This window comes from Astyanax mexicanus, chromosome 8, assembly GCF_023375975.1.
Source record: "Astyanax mexicanus isolate ESR-SI-001 chromosome 8, AstMex3_surface, whole genome shotgun sequence".
Taxonomy (NCBI): Eukaryota; Metazoa; Chordata; class Actinopteri; order Characiformes; family Acestrorhamphidae; genus Astyanax; species Astyanax mexicanus.
Genome location: NC_064415.1, coordinates 44,219,738 through 44,235,003, shown reverse-complemented (window position 1 = coordinate 44,235,003; position 15,266 = coordinate 44,219,738). Strand labels below are relative to the sequence as shown.

The following is a 15,266-nucleotide window of genomic DNA, read 5'->3' as shown; positions in this document are numbered from 1 at the left end:
TATTATTGATCTCTCTTTTTAGTGGCTTACGTACAATAAATAAAATAGACAGTTTTCTTTCTTTTGTACTTTTGTGTTTTGTTCTTACTTTAATAGTTTCTCAGATTGTTTTTGGTCATATAATACTACAGACATGCCTCTGTGCAGTTAGGGGTATTAGGGGTAGAACAGAGTTTGATGTTGGGAATGTACGGAGCAATCTTTGTATGGATACATTTTTTACATTTTAAAAATATAAATAAGCTTAACATTATGCTGTTCTCATCTCTAATCCTGGGATCAATGATCCTACATGTTTCAGGTGTTTTTCTGCTCCAAAACACCTGGTATAAATGATCATCCTACTAATAAGCAGCTGCAGCAAATAATACCCAGTTAATCAAATAAATCCAGAATCAGTTCTGAGTTTCTCAGGCCATCAGAGGGCGCTCTCGAGTAAGTCTGAAATAAATGGGTTCATATGGAACGAAAATCATGGAGCAAAACATTATGGAGCAAAATTATGTTTTATAAATGTTTAATACTTTTATATTGAAAATTGTACCAGTCTATCCAGTTTGAAATGTTTACACGTATTCTGTAACTCCGAATACTGGGTGTAATTAATGCTCACGAATCAACTGCCCAAAACTTTTTGTTGTAAAAAAATGGAGATATACAATTTCTTTATACATCACTTTACTTTCCAAAATTAAAGGAATATCCCGGCTAAGTGGAAAGCTGTTTAGCTCCATTCACTGAGAACTAATATAACCGGGGAGAGAGGGAGTGATAAATCCTCTGTTCCAATAAAAGTTGTGCAAACATGGCCTGGTTTACTGAAAAGCACCACAGTTCTCATCAGCCTGAACAGAACCAGTTGCACAATCAGAGTTCTGTTGGTGGTGTGTGAGAGTGGTGAGGTTAAGATAGGACTTAAGTAAATTAAGTGTAACTTAAGTGTGACAGACACATAAAATATGTGTACATTTATTACAGCGCTCTGTCCTTTACACTAATTCATTAAGTCTCCAAATGAGATCATCACAGAACAGTGTGTGAATGTGTGTTTATTCACCACCTTATTTACAGAATATAGAGATGCTGGATCAGAGCTGAAGATAAAACTAGCTCTTCTTAAAAGTGTACTTTAACTTCTAGAGATCTGTTCCAACCACTTAAACAATTTAAATCTTTAAAGAAATGTTAATGTTCCATATAACTATTGGAACAACTATTGTTGTTGCGTCATTTGTCTTAAATCAGGATTTTAGCATTTAAATATTTACAGTCATAACCCACAATATGAAACAAACATAAATCAGCTGCTCATTAAATTTATCTGATACAATTTTGAATTTGGTATCAACATTTATAAATGGGTCTAGATTTTTATGGATTAAAATATCCAAAATTGTTTGTATTTTATTGTACTAGGCTGTTAGTATGTGCAGCACAATGAATGTGTATTGTTTATTTAAAGTAGGGTTTAAAACTTTATGTGTAGCTTTATTGTACATCTCAGGAAAAAAATAAGAGAATACTTCAGTTTCTGTATCAGTTTCTCAGATTTTGCTTTTCATAGGTTTATGTTTGAGTAAAATGAACAGTGTTGTTTTATTCTACAAACTAAGGACATTTCTCCCAAATTATATAAAACACATATTGTCATTAAGAACATTTATTTGCAGAAAATGAAAAATGGCTGAAAAAAAAGATGCAGAGCTTTCAGACCTCAAATAATGCAAAGAAACCGTTAATATTCATAAAGTTTTAAGAGTTCAGAAACCAATATTTGGTGGAATAACCCTGTTTTTTAATCACAGTTTTCATGCATCTTGGCATCATGTTCTCCTCCACCAGTCTTACACACTGCTTTTGGATAACTTCACGCCACTCCTGGTGCAAAACAATCAAGCAGTTCAGCTTGGTTTAATGGCTTGTGACCGTCTCCTTTTTTCTTCTAGAGCTGTATTTTCATGTGTAGTCTCGAGACACGCGCGCTGCTGTGGGGCGGAACGGCCGCGAGGGGGCGTGAACGCGCTCGGAGAGAACGTGAGTGCGGCGAGCTGAAGACCTAAAAATACTCTTAATGCGTGTCAACAGTCAGACACGCTGGTTTGGAGCGTCTGTTCCACCTTAAATGCAAATTCTGTACCCCCCCCCCCCAGTTTGTAACTGCTGCACCATTTAAGGTGGAAGGGAGGAGTTCTGTAGCTTTAACGAGACCGGTTTAACAGGAAACTGAAACCAGTCTGAGATCAGTTTCGGTTCTCCTCCAGTTCCGTCTCGCGGACAAAGCTGCCTCCTGTTCTTCAGGTAGGAGCACAAGCTGTGCTTAATTATCACACATTAATGTTATTCAATATCATAGAGACATGTGGGGGTAATTATGAGTCTCAAGTGTTCCAGAAAATATGTTTTAATGTATATTTACAGTGAACTTTTGGATCCAGTCCATATTTAGGTGATTTAGATATGTGTTATGTGACTATTTCTGTCTATGATTCTGTCTGTAGCTGTGTAATGTTTTATATCAGTGGTTCTCAAAGTAAAACCTCCAAATATCAAATACAAGCACATTTCACAGGAACACATATACAACACACACGCTGATACACAGTAAGATAGAAGTGTAATCCACACATTTTTTACCAATAGATTTTAACCTCTTGTGTGGAGCTTTCCCACATTTCCGTCTGTAAGTTAGCATTATGGTACTTAATATGACAAAACACTGAATTAAACAAAAATAAAGAATGCAATACTACAACAAAATGTAAAACATAATTTTGCACTCACACTCGACACCCCACACAAACAAAATGTCTCTAGTAGATATATAATAAGAAATAAGAACAATATGAAATTTTCTTTTGCTAAAAACAGAAAAAGTAGTACCCTGATGTGATTACTAGGGGTGGGTGATATGGAACAATGTTTCAGGGTATCATATCGTTCATGATATTAAAAAATGTTGGGAATATTATTGTGTGTAATATAAACTGTAATGCAGAAACTGTTGTGAACTGTTGGTGACTGTTGGTTGATATGGCAGATATTGTTGCGTTCCTCAGGGTTTTACTCTAGGGCCAATGAAACTGATGTTAATAATTATAAAACTGTAGTTCTAAGATAAAAGGACTGAAGTGCAGCTTACATACAGGTAAATCACCTAAACACATACTAATTGAATGTTAGGGAAATTACAGGAGATAACTTAATAGATTTTATTCTTAATATATATATATTAAGATATTCTTAATATATATATATATATATATTTTTTTTTTGAGGTCATCTAGTATACCCCCTGGGGTGCCTTAAGTACCACCAGTGGTACCTGCACCACAGTTTGAGACCACTGAATTCAATTAAAGTAAATTTTACCCTCTTTTTAAGCAATTTGTACTGTTAAAAGACAGTGCTTCTCACTTTTGATATCACTTTTTGTTGCACTTTTACTCCATTATATTAATTTCTGGTCCTCCTGTTACATTTGTGAGCAGGTTTTAATTCAGTGCACTTTTTTGTTGCTTTATTCATATGCACTTTTCATAGCTTTCTTTTCCAATCAGAAGGACATGAAAATCAGTCCTAATTTAGGTTTTCAGATGACTACTTTACATTTGTTTTTTTTTATTAATTAGTTTCAAGAGAAACTTTACTATCGGCATTTTTGGTTTGGTGCTGGCGATCTCCTGATCATAGTGGCAGCGCCTTAGTACGCTGGACCACTCTGATCCCTTGATAAAGTGTTATTACTCTTATTTGAGTTCAGTTTTTGGCGACTCTTCCAACCTCCAAAACACCATAGAAGGCATTACCACCCCAAGTGGACAGTGCTGTGGGTGATAGAGATTGTGACTGGCAGTGTCTGGCTAGAAGTGTCCATGCTAAGTGACTCTGGCAGAAACCACATCCACATTCATTGCAGGAAGCCACACAAACATAATCTGCAAGTTAGTGCAGCATTCTTTAGCTATAAGGAGACAATGAAAAAGTCCCATAACTTTGTCATTATATGGTAAAAGGGTAGATGCTGGGTGGATTCACCTTTAGCTGAGAGTTAAGTGTCTTGGAGATTGTAATACAGTCATTATCTGTGCAAACTTGGAGCTTACAAAGTAAACAAAATCTAAGCATGTGTAATTCAGAATAATATAAAGAAAAACTCTTAGGTGGTTAAATAAAGGTTTTGCTTGACATCAGGCAGACAGGCAAGTGCTTGGCAAGTGACAAACTAAATTATAGTGGAAATGTCCAGATTTTCAGTGACAGTAGATGAGACCTGACCTCTCTAACGGGCCCCAGCTGACTCCACTCACTCCTGTTGCAAGTGGAGTGCACACAAATGAAGAGTTTTTTTGAGGAACAAAGAAACATAAAGAGGAACAAAGGCAACTCTGTGGTGAGTGGAGCAGATAATTAAAAGTAATGCTAAATCCCCATGCCCCTAAATCACTATGCCCAAGTAGAACACTCAAAAGGGGAATTATAATTCTACATAGGCCTGGACAATAATTCGATATCGGTATTTATCGCGATAAGAAATGTTTCAATAACGGTGATATCAGTTTTGTGGTATATCGATATGTATTAGAATCACGGACAGGCGTTTTTTACTGGCGTCAGCTCGCCCCAGAGCTCAACACGTTCAGCCCCCGTAGCTGGGCTACGTCAGTGCGTGATGACGTAACCACACAGGCACGTAGCCAAATAGGCTAGGCTAGGCAAGGCTAGGTTAAAATGGCTAGGCTCGGGTCCGCTTCGCTACGCAGCACATATGTCTCGCGCTGGAGCCAAACAGAGCCGGGACGAGCGGATCCAAGGCTAAGGTAGACTCGATTCGGTCGGCCCCGGATCCTCGAGGCCGGCCGTGGGAACGCTCGCGGGTCCGCTCGCTCGGCCGCGGGTCCTCGAGACCGGCCGCGGGTCCGCTCCCTTGCCGCTTTGCTGCAAATTGTGCCGGAGAGTGCAGCCGACCAGCAGCGGTAATGTTAATACATCTAATCTGTTCCACAACTTCAAGCAACTCCACTACATACAATATTTTTCTTATACTGACTGAAGCACTTTTATAGCTTATGTTGTAACTAAGTTATTCATAGTTGATAAAGCCTGTAGGTTTGTTTATTTGACGGGAAAATCTTGTTGCTTTTACGTATATAAAGGCTTCTTGTATTCTATATCCTAGTTGAAACACTTGTTTTAATCTGTTAAATTTGTTCACAAAGAATAAGAAGCTCTGCCTCTGTTGTAATTTAAAGTTATTTTTATTGGTAATAGTTATATAGGCTTATGTTTGACAGGGATGTCATGTTATTATTTTGCTATATGCAAATAATATTGAGCATTCATTTATTTTGACTACTTTTATTTCTAAAGTATTACAGTTTTTGTGAAAGGAGGTTTCAATGTCTTAAATTAAAATTTCAGACAGTAGTAGGTACAGATTTCCATTAGATAGATAGATAGATAGATAGATAGATAGATAGATGTGCATACAATGAGGGTATCTGATGCCAGCAATACAAAAAGTGCAAATACACAGTTATATAATAATTTAAATTCGCAGTGCTGCAGGGATTGCAGGGCTTCTTAGCAGTTTTCTGAGGCCTTCAAAGTATTTATATCAATATCGAAATTATATCGTATCGACCGAAATTTAAGGAATATATTGTGATATGAATTTTGGCCATATCGTCCAGCACTAATTCTACAATCTGATTTTTAAAGTCACATTATCAAGTATGTAAAAAACTGGCTTGGGCACAAAAAAACTAGAATAACCACTTGGGTTAAATACTTTTGCTGTTAATGTTTTTTGTTAATGTATGTTTACTTGTTTATTCTCAATTGTTTACTGCCTTTCAGACCATCATGAGTGCAGTCACATCCAGATTGTCCAAACAGCAGGAGATGAAGCTCTGCTCCATGCTCAGCTGTTCCAGACTCAGCCTGCTGTTTAAGGCCAGTGTTCACGGATACACAGGGGCTGCGTTCCACCAAAAGTGTGACAATCAGGGGCCGACCGTTACAGTAGCGTACAATATCTCTGGGTATATCTTCGGAGCGTACACCAGCAAAAACTACGCCCAGACAGGCCAGAATATCCTTGATGAGAACGCCTTTCTGTTCAGTTTTAATGAGCGAGAGATGAAGAAGGACCCTCTGCGTGTGGTCTGTGCAGCTGGCCAGTATTCTTCCTATGATACATCAACGGGTCCATATTTTCACTCCTTGGTGTTTCTTCATAATGATACACCCACTGTTTACAGCAATCCTGGAACTTTTAATTTTGATCCAGTAGAGATGCACGGCAATGACTTACAGCTGATTGAGTGTGAGGTGTACAGAGTGGAGGGTAAGAGCTTAAATGTTAATTTTATTTTTTGTGAAAAATATTTGTTATACTAAACTTAAGAATGCATATGTTTATGCCACTTGTTTCTCTGCTTCAGTGGGTAATGGATCACTTATGGAAAAACCATGGAGAACTGTTTTGTGGAATTCAGAGTAAGTAAATTTATAGTGGTATGAAAAAGGTTGGGCACCTCTAATAATGTTCAGGATTTTCCTTTATAAATAATTGATTGTTTGGATCAGCAAATATAGCAGATGAACACAGTGATATTTGAGAAGTGAAATTAAGTTCATTGTTCCTTTGGCAGGTGCATAAATGTGGGCACCCTTATAGTTTTATTGATTTAAATACCTTTACCTCTAATTATTGGAACACAAAATTTGTTTGGTAAGCTCATTGACCCTTGACCTACATAAACAAGTGAATCCAATTATGAGAAAGGGTCAAGGTGCCAACTGCAAGTTTTTCTCCTCTTTGCATCTTCTCTGAAGAGCGGCAACATGGGAGCCTCACAACTCTCAAATAACCTAAAAAAAGGATTGTTCATCATCATGGTTTAGGGCAAGGATACAAAAAGCTATCTCAGAGATTTCAGCTGTCAGTTTCCACTCTGAGGAACACAGTGAGGAAATGGAAGACCACAGGGACAGTTACATTACATTACATTACATTACATTTGGCAGACGCTTTTGTCCAAAGCGACTTACAATAGTCAAGTACAATGTAAAATAAGTTTAAAGGTAAAAACAACTTTGGATAGGGATAAAAGGAGGTCAAAGGGGAATAATAGGATAGAGGAGTGAAGGAGGGGAAGAAGGAAATGAGGTTAGAAGTAGTTAGTGTGTTAGAGGTGTTAAGAGAGTAAGTGCTCTTTGAAGAGCTCTGTCTTCAGAAGTTTCTTAAAGATAGCGAGAGATTCTCCTGATCTGGTAGTGGAAGGTAGTTTGTTCCACCATTGGGGAACTCTTTATGAGAACAGTCTGGATTGCTTTGTGTGAATGTTTGGCAAAGCGAGGCGACGTTCATTGGAGAAGCGCAGCGGCCGGAAGGTAGCGTAAGCCTTCAGGAGCGAGTGCAGGTAGGAAGGAGCCTGTTCTGTCATCACCTTGTAGGCGATTGTAAGAGTTTTGAATTTGATGCGAGCATCAACTGGTAGCCAATGGAGCTCAATGAGCAGCGGGGTGACATGTGCCCGTTTTGGCTGGTTGAAGACCAGACGTGCTGCTGCGTTCTGGATCATCTGGAGTGGTTTTACTACACAGGCCGGGAGGCCAGTTAGCAAGGCATTGCAGTAGTCGAGGCGTGAGATGACGACCGCTTGCACCAGGAGTTGGGTGGCCTGTTGCGTCAAGAACGGTCTAATTTTTCGGATGTTATAGAGTGCAAAGCGGCAGGACCGAGCAACTGAGGCCACATGGTGCGTGAAGGAGAGTTGGTCATCAACCATAACACCTAGGTTCCTAGCAACCTTTGTCGGTGTGAGAGAGAGAGAGTCGATACTTATAGAGAAGTTGTGTTGAAAAGATGGTTTCGCTGGTATAACCAGAAGTTCAGTCTTTGAGAGATTTAATTGAAGGTGATGCTCCTTCATCCATGAGGATATGTCAGAGAGACACTGTGATATTCGTGCAGAGATTGAGTGATCTTCAGGTGAGAACAACAGGTATAGCTGGGTGTCATCAGCAAAGCAATGGTAGGAAAATCCGTGTGAGCGGACAACCTGACCAAGAGAGGTGGTGTATATGGAGAAGAGAAGGGGTCCCAGTACAGTACACAGTACTGCAGTTCTAGTGGCAGGCCAATAAAAATCTCAGATAAGCAGAGAAGAAGGATGGTGAGAACAGTCATAGTTGACCCACAGACCAGCTCCAAAGACCTATATCATCATCTTGCTGCAGATGGTGTCACTGTGCATCGTTCAACTATTCATCACACTTTACACAAGGAGAGGCTGTGTGGGAGAGTAATGCAGAAGAAACCTTTTCTGCACCACAAACAGAGTCACGTATGCTAAAGCACATTTGGACAAGCCAGCTTCATTTTGGAATAAGGTGCTGTGGACTGATGAAACTAAAATTGAATAGAAAGCCTGACGACATTTAGCTTTGGAACAGTGGAACTGTATTCTCTGGAATGGTGGGGCTCCATTCAATACTTTTGGTTTCACTAAGGCTCTCACTAATTCTCTCACAATTATCAGATCCTCAAAAGTTGCAAGACAAAACAAAAGCAGGAGAATCTTTTTTTTAATATTACTGATTTCAGAAGAAACAATGAATAATCAGGTGTCTCAGGATACTCCATAAAGTGAGAAAACATAGCAGCAATTAGATGCAGACTAGTGTGTGTACTGTAATGTACTTCATTTCCGACTTTCTGTTTTAATAATGCACTGTTCATTACTGACGGTAATGCACTGTGATTGTGGTTCTGAAGGAGGAGGAAGGCTCTGATGGACATGATCACAGGCTGGAAGCATGGAGTGAGTTCTGTGAAACAGGCTCGAGTTCTGCTGGTTGGACCTGTTGGAGCGGGGAAGTCCAGTTTCTTCAATTCCATTAACTCTGTGTTCAAGGGTTACGTCTCTAACCAGGCCAACACAGGCTGTGCCGGCACCAGTCTGACCACACAGGTAGATGTCCTACTAAGTCTGTGCCTTTTGTCTTTGGAAGTAATTTACCATCACATTCACATAATTCAGTAGCTAATATTATATAAAAGTGTTATTTGTGGTGCTTTGTCTGCTTATAAGTCTCATATTTCTGCTAGTGTAAATAGTCCAGAGAATGTATCTGACATCGGTCGTAGAGGTTCAGTGCAGACCATCAGCTCTCTAAATTATCTAATTATCAAAGATTTAAAGGAGAGCTCTTGTCTGGAAGAAACCCAGTTTGTCATGCCTAGTCCAGAATCTTAAAATACCACCAATTATACGTAAATAATTAGATAAATGTTACCAGGAACAATAGACTGCAGACTGCTGATCTTGGTGCAGACCACAATGCCTTCTCACACAGATTTGTGTGTCATAATCACCAAGACAAAAGCAGGACTTGTAACAGAAGATCATCTTGCCGCCATTGTGAGTCACTCCATGACAGTCTAGCACGACGATCCACCAAGTTTCATTACTTTCATGTGATTTCTCCTGGGTGCTTAAAAATCATGGATGGGGTCTGAAATTTCCACTGTGAGAGACATAATCAAAAAAAAAAGAATTTTTTTTTTTATAATAATTTATTTGTGTGTTAATTCTGCAAATAAGTATTTGAACATCTGCCAATTATCAAAAATTCTGGCCCTCAAAGACCTGTAAGTCCACTTCTAAAAAGTCTATCTCCACTTCACTTATTATTCTAAATTAGAAGCACCTGTTTGAGGTCGTTAGCTGCATAAAGACACCTGTCCATCCCACACAATCAGTAAAACTCCAACTACTAACATGGCTAAGACCAAAGAGCTGTCCAAAGACACCAGAGACTAAATTGTAGATCTTCACAAGGCTGGAAAGGGCAACGGGGCAACTGCCAAGCATCTTGGTGAAAAAAGATTAACTGTTGGAGCAATTGTTAGAAAATGGAAGAAGCTAAACATAACTGTCATTCGTAGCGTAGCAATGGTCCTAAGAAAGATGAGGAATCATCCCAGAACTACATGGGAGGAGCTACTCAATGACCTGAAGAGAGCTGCACCACTGTTTCCAAGGTTACTGTGGATTATACACTAAGACAACATAGTTTAAAGTCATGCATGGCACCGAAATCAGCACACCTCCAGCCCGTCTTAAGTTTGTCCATGATCATTTAGATGATCCAGTCATGGGAGAGATGAGACCAAAACAGAACTTTTTGGTCTTAATTGGAGGGTGAAGAATGATTAGTACCATCCCTACTGTGAAGCATGTGGGTGGAAGCATCATGCTTTAGAGGTGTTTTTCTGCGCATGGGACAGGACAACTGCTCTGTTTTAAGGAGAGGATGACAGGGGTCATGTATTGCAAGATTTTGGGGAACAACCTCCTTCCCTCAGTTAGAGCATTGAAGATGAGTCGTGGCTGGGTCTTCCAACATGACAATGACCCAAAGCAGGAGGAATGGGCCAAAATCCCTGCTGCAGTGTGTTCAAACCTGGTGAAAAACTAAAGGAAACGTTTGACCTGTAATTGCAAACGAAGGCCACTGTACCAAATATTATCATTGATTTTCACAGGTGTTTAAATACTTATTTGCAAAAGTAACACAAATAAATTATGTAAAAAATCACACATTGTGATTTCTGGATTTGTTTTAGATTATGTTTCTCACAGTGAACATGCACCTAAGATGAAAATTTCAGACCTCTCCATGATTTCTAAGTGGGAGAACTTGCAAAGTCCCAGGGTGTTTAAATACTTATTTTCCTCACTGTATGTATCATGTGAGCCTTGCCAAGAGTCAGCTTTAGATATTGGGCTGCCCTCTATCATGAGATGTTTGAAAAAGGAATTTTCTCTCTTAGAGGTCACTGACTCTTCTGGAAAACTCCATTAGCTTTGTAGCAAACAACTAAGTTCACCACAATACAGCCCTGATATGCTACAAAGGCTATACATTTATATATGTAACCACGAGGCCTAAAATACCTAGTAATGAATGCAATGGAGTAAATACAAGCACATAAAGTTTGCATATGAAACTTTTATTAATTACTAATCATTAATTATGATTTATGATTTACAGTTTCGGACCTACTCTGTGAAAGCAGGCAGGAATGGTTTGCCTCTGCCGATCGTTCTGTGTGACACTATGGGCCTGGAGGAGAATTTAAATGCTGGACTGGATATTGATGATTTCACAAGCATTCTGAAAGGTCACATTCAGAACAAGTATCAGGTAGGTCACCTGAGAGCTGAATCAGGAGATGTTTACACGTGTTTACAGAAATACAGCAACACATTTTTTCTTCATTTTCATAATGTTGTGACATGTCTGTACTAATGATCTGTTCTTTTCCTTTTCTCCTCAGTTTAACCCATCAATGCCTCTACAAGCAGAATCTCCATCATTCTGCAAAGCACCAGCACTAAAGGACAAGATCCACACTGTGGCGTATGTGCTTGATGCGAGCAAAGTCAAACTCCTCTCTAACAAAATGGTTGAGAAGTTGGCCGCCTTCCGCAGGAAAGCCAACCAGATGGGTAATTATTTTTTTATGTATGCATTGATTTTCTGTTTAAAGTAAAAAAAAGTATATACAAGCTTATTTTAAACATAAATATGTGCATGCTGTCTGTTTCATTATTCCACACATTGATGTTATATATTGGTAATTCAATTGGGCTTCAATTCAGATCTGATCTTTTACTGATTTTTAAATGCTCAGAAATATGTTCCTGTGACTCTGCTGACTCTAGGGCTGTCCCTAACGATTATTTTTTAAACGATTATTCTAACGATTATTTTTTTCGATTAGTCGACTAATCTATTCATTGAGAAACATATTTAAATAATTATTATTTTACGTTTTAAAGCAAACGATAAATTACTATATTTATATATAATAACAACAACAACAACAACAAGCCTACTAAACCAAACCCCACACTTATAATCACTTACATGTACAGCACGTTGTTTAGATCTATAACGCTAAAAATGGATAAGCTCCCATACACCACAACCGTGTGTTGTTTTCTGTGACCGCTAGATTTTGTGACCACTGGCAAGTAGTTCTCAGCAGACCGGTGCACTGGCCGATTCGAAACGTGTTCGTTTCTAATGTTTACCCCGACTGGCCAAAACGGTTCAGTTTAGGGCTGAGGGTAAGGTGTAGGTATAGAAAGCTTCCGTTTTGCCAATGAACGCTCATAACCGTGAGCACTGGTCACAAAATTCCGACGGTGACAGAATACGGTGTGACACCGCAGCGCCGACGGCGCTAGCTAAAATAACTTAAGGCAGCTAGCTTAGCTAAACACCTGAACTTATGAATAATGCTACTGTTTCTGGAAACTATATATATAAATATAAACCAAAACTGTATAATTTCTGCCTGTGGCAGGTTTAAAACCTTTGGTAGACAGTCTTAAGTCTTTTTAAGGACACCCGCGGAGACCCTGATGTAAACGGTAACTTACTGTGTGACCCTGTTGACATAGTGCTCCTGGATGTTTGCGCTTCAAGTGCTCCTTTTGCACATATGGCAGAGGACCACATTGTTGCCCTTTTGCGTGAAATGCTCCCAAACTTTAGATGCCCGCTGGCGTTTTTTTGTAGCTGGAGATTGCTCTCCGGAGTCCAAGCTCTCTAGAGCTTAGATTCTCTGCCCGAACCAGACATGACCCGGGCTCCAGAAAATAGTCCGAGATGTAGGCGTCTGTTTTTTAATTATATTTTTATTTAAAAAAAAAATAACGAAAATAACGAAAACTGAAAGTGAAACTAAACTAATTTATTTATAAGCGCTGTTTTCACTACCGCAGTTCTACAGCGGGGGTGTTGTGCCGATTCTGTCCGCGAAGCGGGAGTCAGATTCAGCAGAGAGTCGGATTCGGCACAAACGCGGCGGCACCTCGCGGTCCGCGGTGTCAGTTGTAAGCGCTCGCGCTAGCCGCAAAATACGGCAGAAAACACTGAGGGAGCTGCAGAATTATGAATGGGACTAGAATAGGAGCACGAGGAGATCAAAGAGAACCTTCACCTGTGAGTAGTTCTCACCAGAACACGCAAATCTCTCTCTCTCTCTCTCTCTCTCTCTCTGTCTCTCGCACGTGAACTCCTCCGCGTTTGACCTGCAGAACTGTGTTTAGCTGTTCTTAAAAATCATTTTAATTAAATAATAGTTCTATGCTTCTATGTTACCGTGTTAATTAACATAATTCTGATCATATTTCGCTCATTAAAACAGCCCGAAAACAGCCAGTTGGAATTTTTGGGCCCGATCTAACCTCTAATGCTCTCCACAGGCGCCGCCATGTTTACGACGCGCCGACGCACGTTATGCAAATCGATGTATTTTTGTAATCGATGACGTCGATTATGTCGACGCGTCGCCCCAGCCCTAGCTGACTCTATTAATTTGATTGGAATTAGGCAGTGGTGGCTCAGCGTTTAGAGCACTGTGGTCTGATACTCGGGTTTGGTGGGTCTCACTGGGACCCTCACTGCTCCCTAGGCACCGCAGCGAGGATATCACTGTGTGTGTCTTCTGAGTGTTATTACTGGTGTGTGTGTGTGTATATATACTGTATGTGTTTAATGCATGGAAGGGTTAAAAGCAGAGGCTAAATTCCTCTGTGCCATAATAAGTGTGGTGTGAAAAATTATTCCCCCCTACAGATTTCTTTAGTTTTTGCTTGTTTGTCTTAGTTGTTTTTTTTTTTTATTCTCACACAAACTTTAATATCAGACAAAGATAAGCTGATTAAATATAAAAAAACACTTCTTAAATGATTTAAAAATGCATTGTAACATAATTTACTACTGTTTTTTTTAACAGGGATCTCACAGCTGGTTCTGCTCACCAAGATAGATGAAGCCTGTCCTTCTGTGGCGTCAGACCTGAAGACTCTCTACCACAGCCATTACATGTACAAAACGGTGAGCTGCAGCCTTCCAAAAAAAATACTTATACACGTGCAACAAGTTCAACAAAGCCTGTAACCACAGTTTTATTTCTGCAGGCACAAGAGGTCAGCACAAATCTGGGAGTGTCTCTCTCTGCTGTAGTCCCAGTAAAGAACTACTGCCAGGAGCTGGAGCTGGATCCTCACGTCGACATTCTGCTGCTGAATTCATTTGTACAAATCCTCAGAGCCACTGAAAGCTTCTTTGATGATATTTACTCTGAGCCTGAATAGATCCCAGATTTGCTAACATACACAACTGGTGAAATGTTGTAGAACACCCTCATTTTTTCATTTTATTTTGACCATCTAAGCACTTGTAATGTCTAGTCAATAACAGGAAATGGGACAAAACCCACTGTCAAAAAATTAGCATTAAAGAAAAAGAACTAAAAACGGAAAAAGTAACTTATATATACAGTACAGGCCAAATGTTTTAGACACACTCATTCAATGTGAATATTTACATTGTAGATTCTCACTGAAGGCATCAAAACTATGAATGAACACGTGGAGTTTTATGTACTTAACAAAAAAAGACATGACCTCCAGAGTCACCAGACCTGAACCCAATCCAGATGGTTTGGGGTGAGCTGGACCACAGAGTGAAGAAGACAAAGGCAAATAGTCATAAAAATAATAAGAAAAAGCATTGAAAATGAGAAGGAGTGTCCAAACTTTTGGCCTGTACTGTATATGCCCTCTTTTTTTGTTTTTGCATTTTTCTCATACTTACATTTTTCACATTATCAAACAAACCTAAATATAAGACAAAAAAACTGAGTGAATTTAAAAAGCACTTTTTAAACATTATTTCATTTATTAAAGAAAAAAAACTTTCCAAACCAGTCTAGCCCTGTGTGAAAAAGTGTTTATTTATAATTGTTTATATTAATACATCAAATAATCATTTAAAAAGTGCTTTTTATATTTACCGTATTTTTCGGACTATAAGGCGCACTTAAAAACTTTTAATTTTCACAAAAATTGACAGTGCGTCTTATAATACGGTGCGCCTTTTGTATGGATTTTACTCGTCAGGTTGTAAGGAGCAGTAAACACACACTCCGTGCAGCGTTATAGAGAGTTTCAGTGCTATACAGAGTCCAGAGCCGTGCAGCTCCGAGGCTGAGCAGCAATAGCATTAGCTAGATGCTAACCGCTAAGCTAGCTAGCTTATTCACTGAGATCAGTATTATCTAAACTTTACTCGTCAGGTTGTAAGGAGCAGTAAACACACACTCCGTGCAGCGTTATAGAGAGTTTCAGTGCTATACAGAGTCCAGAGCCGTGCAGCTCCGAGGCTGAGCAGCAATA

General features: G+C 39.3%; 1 protein-coding gene across 2 annotated transcripts; it reads left to right on the top strand.

Moving 5' to 3' along the window:
* Positions 1 to 2,210: 2,210 nt before the first annotated feature.
* On the top strand, positions 2,211 to 14,878 carry LOC103036501 (interferon-induced protein 44-like). 2 transcript variants are annotated; one of them, XM_015601600.3, is made up of 8 exons: positions 2,211 to 2,298; positions 5,857 to 6,346; positions 6,444 to 6,498; positions 8,783 to 8,978; positions 11,065 to 11,217; positions 11,351 to 11,522; positions 13,823 to 13,923; positions 14,007 to 14,878. In XM_015601600.3, the coding sequence occupies exons 2-8, from the start codon at positions 5,863 to 5,865 to the stop codon at positions 14,181 to 14,183; spliced, it is 1,338 nt and encodes a 445-aa protein (XP_015457086.3). In that variant the 5' UTR covers positions 2,211 to 2,298; positions 5,857 to 5,862; the 3' UTR covers positions 14,184 to 14,878. The 2 variants fall into 2 exon arrangements, with proteins under 2 accessions (XP_015457086.3, XP_049338792.1); XM_049482835.1 differs by lacking the exon at positions 2,211 to 2,298 and adding an exon at positions 3,289 to 4,390.
* The last annotated feature ends 388 nt before the right edge of the window (positions 14,879 to 15,266 follow it).